This window comes from Hypomesus nipponensis, chromosome 7, assembly GCF_054491055.1.
Source record: "Hypomesus nipponensis isolate SF chromosome 7, ASM5449105v1, whole genome shotgun sequence".
NCBI classification, from domain to species: domain Eukaryota; kingdom Metazoa; phylum Chordata; class Actinopteri; order Osmeriformes; family Osmeridae; genus Hypomesus; species Hypomesus nipponensis.
In genome coordinates this window covers 711,767-729,246 of record NC_140367.1, presented here as the reverse complement: position 1 = coordinate 729,246, position 17,480 = coordinate 711,767, and the positions used below count along the sequence as shown (strand labels likewise).

General features: G+C 49.9%; 1 protein-coding gene and 1 long non-coding RNA gene across 4 annotated transcripts; both read right to left on the bottom strand.

Annotated features, from left to right (window-relative positions):
• Positions 1-871: 871 nt before the first annotated feature.
• On the bottom strand, positions 872-3,078 carry LOC146276257 (uncharacterized). Its single transcript, XR_014762420.1, has 3 exons — positions 3,023-3,078; positions 1,097-1,309; positions 872-986 (listed from the first exon to the last, which is right to left on the bottom strand). It is a non-coding gene; the product is annotated as an uncharacterized LOC146276257 (long non-coding RNA).
• A 665-nt stretch (positions 3,079-3,743) lies between these two features.
• cand1 (cullin-associated and neddylation-dissociated 1) lies at positions 3,744-17,198 on the bottom strand. 3 transcript variants are annotated; one of them, XM_084701574.1, is made up of 16 exons: positions 16,858-17,198; positions 14,558-14,701; positions 14,261-14,415; positions 13,831-13,954; positions 13,493-13,749; positions 12,492-12,597; positions 12,117-12,262; positions 11,600-11,892; positions 11,265-11,409; positions 10,610-11,156; positions 9,462-10,411; positions 9,236-9,331; positions 8,971-9,140; positions 8,381-8,545; positions 5,507-5,614; positions 3,744-4,901 (listed from the first exon to the last, which is right to left on the bottom strand). In XM_084701574.1, the coding sequence occupies exons 1-16, from the start codon at positions 16,923-16,925 to the stop codon at positions 4,677-4,679; spliced, it is 3,699 nt and encodes a 1,232-aa protein (XP_084557700.1). In that variant the 5' UTR covers positions 16,926-17,198; the 3' UTR covers positions 3,744-4,676. The 3 variants fall into 3 exon arrangements, with proteins under 3 accessions (XP_084557700.1, XP_084557701.1, XP_084557702.1); XM_084701575.1 differs by having other exon boundaries at positions 11,265-11,406; XM_084701576.1 differs by lacking the exon at positions 16,858-17,198 and adding an exon at positions 16,396-16,511.
• Between the last annotated feature and the right edge of the window lie 282 nt (positions 17,199-17,480).

The following is a 17,480-nucleotide window of genomic DNA, read 5'->3' as shown; positions in this document are numbered from 1 at the left end:
CCTCCCAGCCGGAGGGGGAGGCAGGGGGGAGACAGGGGGGGAGGGAGATCCTCTTCCTCCCAGAGACAGCCCAGCTCATCCTGCCTCCTCCCCTGCCTCCCCCCCTGCCTCCTCCCCTGCCTCCCCCTTAGTCTGCTCACAGGAGGCAGTCTGAAGGCAGCTGCTGGGAGATGAGGGACTGATTGGATGACAGCCTGGATGACAGCCTGGGTGACAGCCTGGGTGACTGGCTGGATGACAGCCTGGGTGACTGGCTGGATGACTGGCTGGATGACTGGCTGGGTGACTGGCTGGGTGACTGGCTGGGTGACTGGCTGGGTGACAGCCTGGGTGACTGGCTGGAAGGCTTGTTGGAAGACTGTTTGGAAGGCTGTTTCTTGTCTGATGCCCAGTCTGGTGTGAGTCGCTGACAGACTAAATCTCAACTGTGTCACCAGAACCCCCCTCTCTGTCTGGGCAGGGGGCCAGGGGGGGGCAGAGGGCCTGGGGGGGGCGGGGAGCCTGGGGGGCTGAAGGAGGGGCATCCCCTCTTCCTCCTCCTCCTCCTCCTCGAACCTAGAGAAAACAGGAGTTAACATTCACAAAGCTTCTCCCTCCTCCTCAACAGTAAGACAAACCAGTCTTTAAATCATTCATCAGTAGAACATCAGCTCCTTCAGCTGCTACTATAGAGATCCTGAACACTCGTTTATTTCTCCCTCTCCTCTCTTCTATCTCTTCACTTTCTTCTCTCTCTCTCCCCCTCCATCTCCTCCTCCCACTCTCCAAGCACAGACACTGAACAGACACATTCATCCAAAGTCAAGTGTAAATAGTGAGTAAATGAATGTTCAGGATGACCTGTGACAGCATCCCCAGGTTCTGACCTTTGACCTGCTCTGCCTGGCAGTGTCTCCTGCTGCAAGGGCTTCTGGGTAAGGAGGGAGGGGTTGATGGGGGGAAACCGGCTGCATCTATGAAGGGTGGTACCCCTCACCTCTAGACAGCTGTACACACACACACACACACACACACAAATAAACACCAAACACATACACAGCCTTTCACAGACGGGATTTTCAGATCAGAGGTACTACTGTTGAATGCTAGCTTTTACCTGGGGTCTGTAAGGTGCTTTCTGATTGGAGGGAGTTTGTGGGTGTGGCCAGGCTGTCTCTTAGCAACCCCTTGTGATCTTCTGACCAATGGGGTGAAGCTCTGGGTGCTCATCAGGCTGGGCATGCTCTGTAGACTAAGAAGCCCCTCCCCCTCCTCTGTCTGGGCCCCTTCAGACAGCCAGGTCCCATTCTGACACACACACACACGCATGCTAACACACGCACACAAACATTTTAATGTAGTGAAACCTTTTTGCGTTGCAGTTTCTAGAGTACTGTAGTATCTTCTCTCACACAATCTCCCTCTCAACACTCCTTCCACAATCCCTTGCTTCCTCCTGTGTGTGTGTTTATCAACCAAGTTCAGGAGGCTCTGCTCACACACACACACACACAACTGGTATCTGGCAGACAGCTCTCTGAGAACAGACAATACCTCCGTAATGATGTTCCCAAACTGAGCTCATCTCAACACAACCATTAATTAGTCTCCCAGAATCTTCCAGAAGCAATTATTTACTCTCTAAACACAGAAACCAGCAGGAACGCTTCGATTCTATTAGCAGGCAGTCATTTACATATAAATCGTTTTGTGTAGGAGTGTGTCTGCTGTGGGAACTGTTCCTATCCCTGAAGCAGCAGACTCAGTACCCTTCTGATGTCTACTAGCACTCAAGGTTAGCGGGCTCAGATGGACCTACTAACATAGAAACTGGTGTCTTACAAATAAAGTTTGATTGATTTAACAACTATAATATTGTCTACGTAATGCAACTTTAAGATCCCAGTTCCCTCCAAGATGAGTCAGAATGAGCTCTAGAGGACCTGTGTGTGGAGGTGTGTGGCGGTCAGTGTTGGGTGTTACGTTACTTTACAGTGTAACGTTGTAACGTTACAGTAGTCAGACTACTTTTGTTAGGTAACGCGTAACTTAACGCATTACTTATTTAATTGAATGAATCCGTATAGTTCCTTGTTCAAACAAGTAAAGCATTACTTAATTTAGTCTTTTAGCCGTGAGCACTGATGTAGCTAAAAGTCTAGGAAGGTTGAGGCTACTTTTCGCTAGGTACCTACGAAAACGTCTTAATCTGCTAGACAGGTGAGTTCCTCTTCGTTCTTTTGGTGAGCTGTCTCACGAGCCCAATTACCCGGCGTCATGGAGCCGACCAGCTAAATAGTTATTTAAGACTTTCATGTAGGTTACAGGCCTACGTAATGTCACATTAAATTATGTATTGAACTCAAGCTTGTGTGATATGTTGCTGTATCGTTCAGTGGTTTAGGTTTAAGATTATATTACAGAAAGTAAAATAGTCTGGTTCAGTACATAAGTGAACACCGTTTTGCTACCATATACCCAGCTATAGCTTAGCTATGTTTTGCCCTTAGATTGAAACCTATCCCTGGTCAATTGTAGAGCTCGCTAACTACTAGACTTCTGCCTGGCATTTTACAACATTATTTATTGATTAAAGAGTTTCTTGATTCAATAACTTCATGCAAATATTGCTTTTTACTATGGTGGATTATTACCTTGATCCGTCTTGCTGTATAATGAGGATTGATCATGTTATACGCGAGTGACACTGAATATTCAGTACAATATGTACAGTATATATACAATATATACAATATGTGCTATTGCTGAGGTCAACCCATTAAATGTGCCTTCTGGGCATAAAAGGGACCAAGATCAATTGTGTTAGAAATAAAATACTTTTCATAATGTAACGCAAAAGTAACTTAACGCCTTACTCTCTACAGCAAGTAACTAAGTAATGTAACTAGTTACTTTACAAGGAATGTAACTAGTATCTGTAATTAGTTACTTTAAAAAGTAACGTTACCCAACAATGGTGGCGGTGTACCTGTGTATGGAGGTGTGTGTCGTGTACCTGTGTATGGAGGTGTGTGTCGTGTACCTATGTGCTCATCGTGGCTGTTGTCCAGGTGTCATCTCCTCTCTCCTCAGGTGAGGAGCAGAATGTCACACAGACAGGACTCTGACCTGGTCTCCTGCACTCTGGGAACACCCACTCACTGTGATAGGCTGGGACCATCCACTCACCGTGATAGGCTGGGAACACCCACTCACTGTGATAGGCTGGGACCATCCAGTCACTGTGATAGGCTGGAAACTCAAAAAAGTCCAACTGTACCTGGAGAGCTCTCCTGCCTCCTGGTGGCCATAGATCTGACCCTCACCTGCTAGTCAGTGTGTTAGTAGAGAATGATGCCGGGATTATGGAATGAAGCAGGGGTTATAGGATGAAGCAGGGGTTATTTACATTTAGACATTTAGCAGACTTATCCAGAGCGACTTACAGTCAGCACAGGGAAATTCCTCCTGAGTAAGGCAAAGGACACAACGTCAGGAATCGTTCCGGCAACCTTCAGATTACTAGCCCAATTCCTTCACCGTTCAGCCACCTGACTCCCTAGAGGGGTTATGGGATGATGCCTGGGTTATAGAATGATGCCGGGGTTATAGAATGAGTGGGGGTTTAGAATGATGCCAAAGTAATAGATTGATGCCTGGGTTATAGAATGATGCCGGGGTTCTAGAATGAGGCCGGGGTTCTAGAACGATGCTGGGGTTATAGAACGATGCAGAATGTAGAAAACACACACAGTAAGACAAGATTCTGCATCCACACACCTTTATTAATGTTGCGTACGGAGCTGACAGATTAAGAACTCGTCCTGAACATGTCAGATAGAGCCTGCTGTGTGTGTGTGTGTGTCTCCTTCTGATGGTAATGTAACATGCTACTAAAGGTGACGAGAGAACAGCAGCTGATAGGTCAGCACAGCCACTCCCCTCCCGAGCCCTAACCAATCAGATGAGACAGGAATTACTTGTGGTCACACATCCCCTCCCTCCTCAGATCTGCCTAGCAACAGAGCAGGTGGACACAGTAGAAACAAGATAGAAACAAAGTAACAAAAACATTATGGTCCACCAACCGGATACCCCCACGCCACCCTACAGCTCTCCTATTGGTTAGGAACTCTCCAGCAGGTCAGAACAGTTCATCTCCCATTGGTCGCGTTAAGCTCAGGCAGTCCACTCCTATTGGTCAGTTCATTTGCATGCCACCAATCAGTGCCACCAGTATCTCAGTAGCCAATTGGCATGGAGGTACCTGTGGAATTTTCTGGAATCACAAAACTCCAACTGAAAATACAAAAGGAATGAACAGTAATGTATTCTTCTTGTCATCTAAAAAAACTAAAAAGATACACAAAAAAAGGTAAAGATGATGGTGAGCTTCCAACTACCAGAGAATGCTTCTGTAGTTTCGAGGTTTTCCTCTTTTTCCTCTTCTCCATTCTCTCATTTTCACATTTTTTTCACGTTTTTTTTGTGTAACTTTTGAAAGTCATTGAACATTTGTATTTTATTTATCGATTCTTTTTGTCTCCACTCGGGCAAACTCTCTCCTCTAAACTGCTGATTCAGTGCAATGCATCATGGGACAACGGAGACTCCCAGGGTTGAGAGAGCGGAGGGGCGGGGCTGGGGGTGTAAGGGGCGTGGCTGGGGGCGGGGCTCAGGGACTGGGGGGGCGGGGCCTAGCTGGTGTCCATGGACTCCATGTTGGCGGAGGAGGAATCTCTCTGCACGCTGTCGAAGATGGCGGCCAGCTCTGGGTTTGAGCTGATCTGGGACTGGAACTCTCCCATCAGAGGGCTCTTCTCTGCCTCGGGGATGCCCAGCAGGGCCACCACGGCACGCATGGCCGAGCGCTTCAGCTCGTCCTGCTTCTCAAACTCCTGCTTCACGCTGTTCGCCTTCACCTGGGGGGGTCAGGGGTTAGAGGGGGGAGAGGGGTCTGTACCTTGGTGGTGCAGGTGTGTGTGTGTGTGTGTGTACCTTGGTGGTGCAGGTGTATGTGTGTGTGTGTGTACCTTGGTGGTGCAGGTGTATGTGTGTGTGTGTGTACCTTGGTGGTGCAGGTGTATGTGTGTGTGTGTGTACCTTGGTGGTGCAGGTGTGTGTGTACCTTGGTGGTGCAGGTGTATGTGTGTGTGTGTACCTTGGTGGTGCAGGTGTGTGTGTACCTTGGTGGTGCAGGTGTATGTGTGTGTATGTGTACCTTGGTGGTGCAGGTGTATGTGTGTGTATGTACCTTGGTGGTGCAGGTGCAGGTGTGTGTGTACCTTGGTGGTGCAGGTGTATGTGTGTGTGTGTACCTTGGTGGTGCAGGTGTGTATGTATGTGTGTACCTTGGTGGTGCAGGTGTATGTGTGTACCTTGGTGGTGCAGGTGTATGTGTGTACCTTGGTGGTGCAGGTGTGTGTGTATGTGTGTACCTTGGTGGTGCAGGTGTGTGTGTGTGTGTACCTTGGTGGTGCAGGTGTGTGTGTACCTTGGTGGTGCAGGTGTGTATGTATGTGTGTACCTTGGTGGTGCAGGTGGCTCGTAGAGGCTCCACCAGTCTATCCAATCTCTGCAGCACAGCGCTGGGACAGAGAGACGACAGCCGTGCTAGCATCAGGAACGTCAGCATCTACACACACACACACACACACACACACACACACACACACACACACACACACACACACACACACACACACACACACACACACACACACACACACACACACACACACACACACACACACACACACACACACCAAGCCTAATGAATAATTGTTGTATTTCCACGCATTATGAGAACAACATTTAAGCTACCTCAATGACCAGCCACCTCCCCTGGATTCAAAGGCCACAGACTGGTGGAAAAACAACGCAGACAGATACCCAAGACTGGCTAAATTGGCACAGTGCAATCCATGTACACCTGCGACCTCCGTTCTGTCTGAATGAGTTTTTTCAGCTGCCGGACTGACAGTGAATTGACTGCGCACAAGTCTTACCCGAGAACACGTGAATATGTTGATTTTCATGAACTAAAACACATAGATGGGCCTGTGATAGGTGATGTATGCCCAGGCATACATATGCTGTCTAATGTCTAATAGCCTGATGTTTGTTAGCCATTTCTCAGAGCCTACAGTAGGCTAGCCTGTAAGGTTAGCCTACTTTAGCCTACTTTTTGGTAAGAAGTTGCCACAACTGTCAGTTCAAAACAATGATCTAATATGACATTAAGCCGTGTTTTGAGTCTGATGACCAGTCAGCTTCGCTCATAGTTTGACGTTAAGTAGAGTAGGCCAAGTTAAAACTCAATTGTCAAATAATTAGGCTTCTGCCAGAGTCGACAAGCCTGACGTTTTGACCTTAAAGGGGCAATTGACTGCAAAACCGATTTTACCTTGTCATAGTTGAATAACGACAGTTCGGTGGGTAAACTGAACATACCGTGAATATCAAAGTCCATTGACACCTCTTTCCTATTCAAATCTCAAAAAGAAAAAATTTGGCTGTAAAACGCTAGGTTTTCAACAAAGCTACCGGTCCTACGTAGGACCGGTGATCGCCCTCTTATTGGCTCTGGTCTGTATCTTTGTCACGCCCCAGAATTTACATCCAGACCAGCCCGAGGTAGCATCTATCTCCGATACTAGTTTAGCTGCGCGCTGCTCTGTGTAGGCTACTTATAAGGAATTACAAAGAAGAACGTTTTGAATTATAACAAGGATATTGAAAATGGACCACGGTCGTAAATGCTGTGTTCCAGGCTGTACAGGGAAGGCTAACACTCACAGTCTTCCCAAGGAGCCAGACATTCAACAGGCATGGCTGCTGTTTGTCTATGAGAAGATCCCGGCGAAGTTCGACACTCAATCATTCATTTGCTCTGAACATTTCACCCAAGACAGTTTTGACAACCTTGTACAATTTCAAGCAGGATTTGCTAGGAAGCTGAACCTGGAAAGAGGTGCTGTTCCGACCGTATGCCCATTGCAACCGCAAGCTGTAAGGACAGTATGATGTTGTGCTAACAGTTATTAGCAATGCTAACGTTTCCTGTATATAGCATACCAGGCAGAATGCTAAATACGTTTTTCTACACACATCAAATGACTCTAGCTAGACTAGCTGTAGTCGGCATTAGAAGGGAAGCTTCCGAAAAATAGCCAGAAAACAAACAGCAGTCTGGCTTATTGCTAACGCCTGTATAGTTCTATTTGATCGATCTATTTGAAAGAACTGGAGAAAGGCAGGTGCTAGATACAGGATACGTTAGCATTGCTAGTAACTGTTACTAGTAGTAACACCTAGACTGTAGGCATGTAAACAAACTTAGCTTGCTAACGCAAGAGCATAGGTTGAATGTGTGATCATTTAGCCTAGTTTATTGGCAATGGGGCTGACGTTGATTAATGTTCCTGACTGTTTTATTCAAATAAATAACCTGTGTCATGTAAATCTACAATTCACGATGCATGTTTGTCCAGATCTTTGTCATGTTATTTTTCATCAAGATATCTAGAGCTAGCTAGCTACTGTAACTGAAGCCGAGTAGAATCACGATATGGTTTGGTTGCTAAGCTGTAGCCTAACTTTCTACCCACCCAAGTCAATCCAGTTTGCTTCAACAACAGAAGTGGAAACAAGTAATGTTATCATTTCAAATGATATATAGTCAATCTGTTGAAAACAGTGTTGTGTAGACACAATAGATTTATTTGCACGTTTTTATTTAAAGTCTCCAACTTCGGTGTTTCAGCAGTGCTGCTGTTGACCGTGTTGCATTTTTGCTCCCAGCTTCACTCGTTGAAAACCAACCAATCAGCGCGCAGCTTATCTAAATATTAATGAGCATACCATAAAAGGAGAAAAGCTAGTGTTTTTTCCGGGAACATTTCAGAGGATCTGTCAGAGGGCATAGAACAGCACCCGGGCATTTTCAACCCAACCAATGTTACATACCCTATTTGGAGACCTTAAGGAACAGTGTGAAATACCCCCAACAATTGCCCCTTTAATGCGTAGGGGCTGATGGGGGGAGGGACGTCATGCCTTAGCAAATAATCGATGTAATTATCGAATTGTTCAATAACGTTATTAATAGTCGAACATGAAAACTTCTGTAAGGTCCCATCCCTAGTGTGTGTGCATATATGAGTGTGTGTGTATTAGGGGTGGGAGAAAAAAATCGATTCACATTTGAACTGTGATTCACAAATGTAAAAAAATATATATTTTTGATTAAAAATCGCAAATCATGAATAGATTTTTAATCCATTCGGGACCCCAAGTATTGATTTGAATAGTGAGGTACCAAAAGATTCCCACCCCTAGTGTGTGTACATGAGTGTGTGTGTGTACATGAGTGTGTGTACATGAGTGTGTGTGTGTGTACCTTGATGTCGTAGTGGTCCTTCAGCCCGTCCTCTACGTGGTTGAGGAACTCAAAGATGTCCAGCCGGTCCAGGCAGCTGTCCAGCAGGGTGTACATGCACTCAAACGCTGCCTTCCTCAAGTCCAGACCATCATCCACCGTGTGCTTGAACGGCCCCATCTCCACCTGGGGGGGCACAGGCCGAGTTCAGCCTGTCACTGTGTGTCTGTTCAGGTGTGTTTGTGTTCAGCCTGTCACTGTGTGTCTGTTCAGGTGTGTTTGTGTTCAGCCTGTCACTGTGTGTCTGTTCAGGTGTGTTTGTGTTCAGCCTGTCACTGTGTGTCTGTTCAGGTGTGTTTGTGTTCAGCCTGTCACTGTGTGTCTGTTCAGGTGTGTGTGTTCAGGTGTGTGTGTTCAGGTGTGTGTGTGTGTTCAGCTGTGTGTGTGTGTGTTCAGGTGTGTGTGTTCAGCTGTGTGTGTGTGTGTGTGTGTTCAGGTGTGTGTGTTCAGCTGTGTGTGTGTGTGTGTGTGTGTTCAGGTGTGTTTGTGTTCAGCTGTGTGTGTGTTCAGCTGTGTGTTCAGCTGTGTGTGTTCAGGTGTGTGTGTGTCACCTCTCTTATGAGCTCCTTCCTGACTTTGGTCTCGTTGTACAGGTGAGGCAGCACAGTGTCCAGCAGGTCTCTGATCAGAGACGGCTTATTATGGGCTGCAGAGTTGAACGTAACCAAGGCAACCCTCCGCACGTTCAGGTCAGGGTCCTCCAGCGTCTTCAGGAAGTCTCCTGGAGACGACCAATCACAGGAGACAATCACATCACACCTGAACCAATCACGTGCCATGGCCTGTTTGGTATGTGTCTGTGTGTTTTGTGTGTACCTATACAGTTCTTCAGCAGGGGGTCTATGGTCTGTGGGTGGTCTGAGATGGTGAATTTGACTGCCGTTACCACAGAACTCCTGGCATAGGACGACCCTGGAACACACACACAGACAATCACACGCACACGCACACGCACACACACACACAGGTTAACTTGGGGCAAGAGGAAGAGGTGGACAGAGAGACAAAGACCTACTGAGGTTACTGTAACAGTGTGTGTTACCTGACAGCAGGTATCCCTTGAGGCGAGGCAGCAGGGTTTCAGGGTCTATGAGGGTGAGTTTTCCCAGACACTCTGCCACCACGTTCCTGGTTCCCTCCTCCTGCACCTCGCTGTGCTTGAGCAGCAGAACCCACACGCTCTCCACGTAGGGCCGCAGGCCCGCCACGCTGGCAGAGCCTATCACCTCCTTCAGCGAGTGGAGCAGCAGGTACTGACGCCGCGGCTGGCTGGAGATCTCCTGCAGGATGAAGGGCAGGTACTCTGGCAGGTTGCCCACGGCGATGCTCCCCAGGGCGTAGGAGGCTGCAGACTTGACCTCCTCGCTGGTGGAGGAGAAGGCCTCCAGGATGACCCCCTGCAGCTCCGTCTGGCCGCTCAGGTCCACATGGTGCCCCACCTCGCCCAGCGACAGCAGGGCCAGCAGGCGGATGGCGTCGGTGGAGCGCGAGTTCTTCACATCCTGGATGAACTGGCCCACCACGGCGGGCCCCTCCTTGGGACAGGCCCTGGTGAGCGCTGCCACGCTCTTGGCGATGGAGTAGTACGACTGTTTGTGCGTGAGGGGCGTGTTCTGGGCGTACACCGGGCCCGTCAGCATGCGCAGCAGGTCCATGTAGCCCAGCCCGGCCGTCCCCGTGGAAACCAGGGCCTGGAAGAAGAGCAGCATGGCGGCCAGGGCCCCGCCCTGCAGCAGGGGCGAGCGCACCAGCAGCAGCAGCTCTGGCAGGATGGCTGTGCTGACGGTGGCCAGGGAGGAGGGGTGCACGCTGGCCAGCGTGGTCAGGAAGCTGATGGCCATCTGGGACACGTGCATGTCGCTCTCACTGATCAGAGCCGGCAGCTCAGCCAGCACAGCCTCCATCATGGGCGGAGTCACGCTGTCACTGTAGTTCTGGACCAGGATATCCAGAGCGGCCAGGGTGCCCAGCTTCAGAGCACGCTGGTTCTTCCTGGGGAGAGAGACACACGTGGAGAGAGAATGAGAGGAGGGAGAGAAGGAATCAAGCGTGACCAAAATGTCAGTTGGAAACCATCCACACTCCCTCTTCACAGACATGGACCCGTTATTAGGAAGAAGGCCAGCGTGTGTGTGTGTGTGTACCTGAGGAAGAAGGCCAGTGTGTGTGTGTGTGTGTGTGTGTGTGTACCTGAGGAAGGAGGCCAGGATGGGCAGGGCCTCTCCCAGGATGTGTCTGAGGTCGATCTTGAGGGGTGAGCCAGCGATGAGAGTGAGAGCCTTGACCGTGGTGAGCCGTGTGATCTCGTTCTTCAGACGCTCCAGGAAGATCTGCAGCGTGCCAGCCAGGTCTGCCCCCAGACGGTCGCCAAGGTTACAGATGATCTGGCCCATGCAGGAAATGGCCCTCTCCTTGACTTCCTGGTCGATGTCGGCGGCACGCAGCCTTCGGATGGTGCAGGAGAACAGGTCGGAGATGTAAGGGCCGGCGTCGAAGCTGGGTCCTGACTGTCCGAGGGGCCGGATGACCTTGACCAGCTGCTGGGTGACGAGCAGGGCCTCAGAGGTGATCTTGTAGAAGGGGTCTCCCACGCAGGCCACCACGGGCGGGGCCAGGGCCGGCATGTGGGCGTGGAAGGCCTGGGGGGGGTGGGTGCACAGCAGCACGTGCAGACAGGACAGAGCATCGATCTTCAGGTTGGACGAGCTGGACTTGTCGTTCAGGGAGAAGATGATACCTGGGGAGGGGAAATGGGTCTGTTTGAAGAAAGAAATACCTTCTGGTGTGTGTGTGTGTGTGGTGTGTGGTGTGTGTGTGTGTGTGTGTGGTGTGTGTGTGTGTGTACCAGGGACCAGGACAGGGATGTGGTGAGTGAGGGCTCCAGGCAGGACAGTGACCAGCTCTGTCAGCATGTTGAAGCAGCCCTGACGAGTCTTCACACTCTTCTCCCTCAGCTGTCTGTGGAGGGCCTTGACGATCATAGGGACCTGCTCACATCCACACCGCACACACACACACACACAGGACAGACAAAAACACAACCACAACTCAGTGCAATATCAAGACAGCAGCTTCTGCAGCATGGTGTGTGTGTGTGTGTACCTGGCTCTGCAGCATGGTGTGTGTGTGTGTGTGTGTACCTGGCTCTGCAGCATGGTGTGTGTGTGTGTGTGTGTGTACCTGGCTCTGCAGCATGGTTAGTGGGGTCTCTCCCTGCTCCATGGCGTCAGGGTCGTTCATCCAGCTCTGTGCGGGGCGAGTCTGTTTCAGCAGGGACAGGTAAGCGTGGAACACATCCGCCTTCACGTTCTCCTCGCGCTCCTTAAAGCGCGCCACCAGCGCCGGGGACACGCTGCGGTAGAACTCCAGCAGCATCTCGTGTCTGGTGCTTACCACCGCATCCAGACACTTAGCAGATGCACGACGCACCTTCCAGCTCATATCATCATCATCACTGTACTCATCATCACTTCCTGGAGGAGGGAGAGAGAGGGACGGAGATGGAGAGAAGGAGAGAGCGTGGGAGACAGGTGAAGAACGGAAGAAAGATGGAAGAGAGAGAAAGTGTCAGTGTACATAACCCCCTAACAGCAGAAGACCATCCTTTCCTTTCCCACTCCTGACCCCCTGACCCCTCCCCCTCCTGACCCCTCCTGACCCCTTCCCCTCCTGACCCCTTCCCCTCCTGACCCCTGACCTTGGTAGTCCTCATCAGCTCCGTCTGCGTCCATGGCGTTCTCGTCCTCGTCCTCGTCATCATAGTTGTAGTTGGGGTCGTAGGTCAGGTACTTGAGGCAGATGCTGATCACCGTGGGAACGTGGGGGTACACCTCCTTTGGACACCTGGGAGGAGGTGTTTGGACAAGGTTAGAAGTCTTACATGTTTGAGTATATATCTATTGTGTGTGTGTGTGTGTGTGTGTGTGTGTGTGTGTGTGTGTGTGTGTGTATGTATGTATGTGTGTGTGTGTGTGTGTGTGTTTTAGTATGTAAGATCGTGTGTGTGTGTAGAATCGTGTGTGTAGGACCAGGTGTGTGTAGGACCAGGTGTGTGTAGGACCAGGTGTGTTACCTCCTGACGAAGGATTCGAAGGCCTGGATACAGTACTCCCTCAGCTCATCATCATCTATGTTGCAGAACTTCACCACCAGGGGGATTATCTTCTCCAGGTACTCACCTGCACACACAAACACACGAGAAAGAGGAGAGAGAGAGAGAGAGAGAGAGGATGAGAGAGAGGGGATGAGAGAGAGGGGAGGAGAGAGAGAGAGAGAGAGAGAGGGAGGAGAGAGAGAGGATGAGAGAGAGGGGATGAGAGAGAGGGGAGGAGAGAGAGGATGAGAGAGAGAGGATGAGCGAGAGAGGATGAGCGAGAGGGGAGGAGAGAGGATGAGCGAGAGAGGATGAGAGAGAGGGGATGAGAGAGAGAGAGGATGAGAGAGAGGGGAGGAGAGAGAGAGGTGAGCGTACATGATGTGAGGAGGACACAGTTATAATGAGCTTCATCTTAATGGCTGCTGTCTAAAACTCCTCACACACAGTGTAATTGGTTCATGTTAGGTGTGCGTGTGCATGCATGTGTGTCTGTGTGAATATGTGTGTGTGTGTGTGTGTGTGAATGCGCGTGTGCATGTGTGTAAACTCCAAACGACTTCACACTTCATTTCCCTTGACAACAAACCACTCTGCTTTCCCGGGATGCAATGTGGCACCAGTGACAGGTCATAACTATGTCTGTCTGTGTGTCTCTCTCTCTGTCCCACCCACACACACACACAACCTTCACACACATCCAATGGGACAGGCAGAAAGCTGTTGATAGTTTCCAACTTGGCAAACATGTTTGTGAATGTGTGAAATGGGTGTACTACAGTAATGACACACTGTCATCTAAGAAATGATTGCTGAGATAAAGGAATACATAAGAGAAAACCACAAACAGGGGGGAGAGAGAGAGAGAGTCGATAGAAGGACGGACAGCAGTGATAATTGATGGATCACTGGACTAATGGATGTATGAGTGGACGATCATATGGATGAAGGTGTGGGTGGATGAGAGGTGCTCTCCTCACCGATCCTGTGTCCTGCCTGCCTGCTGATGGCAGCGATACACTGGATGTAGGTCCTGGTGGTGGACATGTTGTCGTTGCGGGCCAGCTCTGACAGCAGATGCTCGATCAGGTCCACAAACACCAGCGTGCCACAGCTCATCACCAGGTGGCCCAGGGCGATGATGGTCCTCTTCCTCACCGCCAGGCGGGAGCTGGTCAGCTGGGGCAGCAGGCAGCTCAGGATGGAGGGGTGGAAGTTCACCAGCAGGCCCCCCTGTCTGGGGGGGGAGGGGAGAGAGACAGGGGGGTTAGGGGAGGATGCAAGGGGGACTTTAAAAAAGGAGAAATGAGAGACCCACCTGCAGAGCATGTCCGCCATGATGTCCAGAGCCTCCAGCTGAACAGAGACGTCTTCCTGCTTGGCAATGGCGCTGGTCAGACGACCAGTGATCTTCTTACACACACTGGCAGCAAGGGCAGAGCCTGGGGGGAAGGAGGAGAGAGGGTGGAGAAGGGGAGAGAGAGGGGTCAGATGTGTGTGGTGTCAGAGCTAGCTCCTCCACCTCCTCCTGAGTGGACCAGTGAGATGGACCAGTGAGATGGGACCAGTGAGATGGACCAGTGAGGGGGACCAGTGAGGGGGACCAGTGAGGGGGACCAGTGAGGGGGACCAGTGAGAGGGACCAGTGAGGGGGACCAGTGAGGGGGACCAGTGAGAGGGACCAGTGAGGGGGACCAGTGAGGGGGACCAGTGAGATGGACCAGTGAGAGGGACCAGTGAGGGCTCACCGCTGGAGGCTGGGGGCAGCTCTCCGATCACGGTCTTCAGGCCGATGCTGGAGATGTCCCTCAGCTGCTCCTTGTCTGACAGCATGTTGGTGCAGAGCGTGTCCACGATGGTCTCCACCTGGTACTCCTTCACCTTGCTCACCAGGGGGCCCAGGCTGGAACACACACACACACGTGAGGGAGCATGCAGGAAGTCACACACACTCTTGCAGGAAGTCTCTCTCTCACTCACTCACTCACTCACTCTCTCACTCTCTCTCTCTCACACACACACACACAGCCCCCCCTCCTTCCTACCACTTGACAGCGAGGTTCTGCACCTCTCCGTTCTTGTCCTCTAGCAGCTTGAGGATCATCTTCACCACCTTCCTCTCACTGTCGTCGTCCAGCTTGATGGAGTCCTTCTGCAGCTCCGACATCAGGTCGTTAGTCGCCATGAACCTGGACACACGACAGGGTCAGGACACGACAGGGTCAGGACAGGGTTAGGACAGGGTTAGGACAGGGTTAGGGTCAGGACAGGGTTAAGGTTAGGGTCAGGACAGGGTTAGGGTTCAGGGTCAACTTAAAGTTGACCCTCTTTCAAGACAATATACTTTCTCTCTACAGGAGGGAGAGCCACAGAGAGACTGTAGTGATCTGGTCTCTACAGGAGGGAGAGAAGCAGTGAGACTGTACTGATCTGGTCTCTCTACAGGAGGGAGAGAAGCAGAGAGACTGTACTGATCTGGTCTCTCTACAGGAGGGAGAGAAGCAGAGAGACTATACTGATCTGGTCTCTACAGGAGGGAGAGAAGCAGTGAGACTGTACTGATCTGGTCTCTCTACAGGAGGGAGAGAAGCAGTGAGACTGTACTGATCTGGTCTCTCTACAGGAGGGGGAGAAGCAGTGAGACTGTACTGATCTGGTCTCTCTACAGGAGGGAGAGAAGCAGTGAGACTCTACTGATCTGGTCTCTACAGGAGGGAGAGAAGCAGAGAGACTGTACTGATCTGGTTACAGGAGGGAGAGAAGCAGAGAGACTGTACTGATCTGGTCTCTCTACAGGAGGGAGAGAAGCAGTGAGACTCTACTGATCTGGTCTCTACAGGAGGGAGAGAAGCAGAGAGACTGTACTGATCTGGACTCTCTACAGGAGGGAGAGAAGCAGAGAGACTGTACTGATCTGGTCTCTACAGGAGGGAGAGAAGCAGAGAGACTGTACTGATCTGGTCTCTACAGGAGGGAGAGAAGCAGAGAGACTGTACTGATCTGGTCTCTGAGTTGTGGGTCGTCAGCTGCCACTAACACAGGATCGCCATACGCATGATGCATGATGGCATGCTTTCACACGCTAGCAAACCAGCCTGCCCACAGCATAGTCACAAACACACACACACATGTTTACATTTGATGGTTTAGTAACTTACTTATTCAAAGCGACTGTAAAATCAGTACAGTCTATCTACAGTGAGACAAATATCAGCAGAAGGTAATTCTATAACAGGTGCCCTCATCAGCCACAGTCGCCCTAGTTGAACACAGCTACGCCTAAAGGGAATAGGGTTAAACAACTACATGTACACGTTCTTGCTAACCCTTCGTGTAAGGCGCTGCCTCTTTCAGTCAAACCTGCTCCAGTCACTCTGGACGTTTAGCATACCGGAACGTCCAGACACATCCGAATAGCATCAAACCAGTCGCTCCGAATCTGACAACATGTCACTCAAACCCGCAAGCGTATCTGCTGCTGGCTACTGGCTATCCTAGATACCGAGGAGTGGATGGAATGCATGGTAGACTAGCCAGCTACCCAAGTAGCCTACCGACCAACCTGTCAACAGTCTCGTATTGTGGTCTAGGAGGTTATACGGATGACGACAACCTACAATACCGAACACCCTTGCCACCCTGTTGTGCAGCCTGAAAGTTCTAGCACAAACTAAATTAGTTTTAAGTAATTCAGCTACCGTGGCAACCTACACCGGTAGGCTAACGTTTTAATTAAATAACCAACATCCTATTCTCAGTCTCGCAACGTTTGATAACTAGGACAGCTTCTCTTCTGATACGCAACATTCTAAAGTCAACACATTCATACCGCTAAATAGCTTAACGTTAGCTAACCAAATGTAATTGCGGCTGATGATGTTACCTAGCTAGCTAGCCCAGCCAGTTGGGGTACTGTAGCAGCAGCTATCTACTGTCCTGTTGTTGTTAGCTAGGCTAGGCTACCAAGCAGCGTAATGTTGTCAGCTGACAGAGCGAGCTCCAGCTAGTCTAGAAATTATTCAACAATCCATACGAGCATAAACATGACACCGTGCAACACTGACGAATTACGTGAACAGTACGTCAGATAATTAAAGACCACCTCGCTGCACGCAGTGACTGGTTAGTTAACGTTACTAGTTAACTAGTTCCCATCCTCATGCGGCAGTCCGGCTCAGCTAGCATGCTAACTAGCAGAACTTGCGGCCTAACTTAGGCTCATGTTTTGGCAGCTAGCTAGCTAGCTTCATCAACGGTTTCTGAAATAACGTATAACAACCTAGTTTAATGCACATACCAGCCCAAATGATAACATTCGTGCGTCTTTTATTACAAGACTGTTTACCTGAAATCCTTGTCGCTTGAAGTCATTTTTTCCAAGAGATTAGAGATATGATAAGAGGCGCTCGCCATGTTTGCAGTCTGTTGGAGAAGCCTGCTAGCAACCACTTGTCAGTATCACACGGGGCAGCTATCTAGGGATTTTTCTCTATTTGCAATTCAGATATGTTCAGTGTGTGCTGGTTTCCTTTCTATGAAGCGAGACGAGGATCAGCAGCTTAATTGCAAAGAATTTGGTTTCATCCCGCGGAGTTTAGAGCTTTTTGAATGGAGGTCTGTCTTGGCTCTGCAGAGGCGGATCTGACGGCGGACCAGACGCTTTCTCTGGGGTCAAAGTTGAAAGCAAGGAATCTCTTAGCAAGGAGTGCCCGCTGTGTCTGCACACCGGAAGGATGAAACACCTTTCACCGCAGTTAGTTGAAAAATGAACAGTGGGAGTAATTATAGGCTACTCACGTATTTAATCAGAAAGCTTTTATAATTTAAAGATTATGTGAAATATTAACCCACGTTAAAGCTGAAACGAAAAAATCCTCACACCAAGAAAAGCCATCGCCAGAAAGAGACCCATTTCAACTAATCAATATTGATACTTTTAACGTAATGTGAACCATAAGGCTAAGTGTG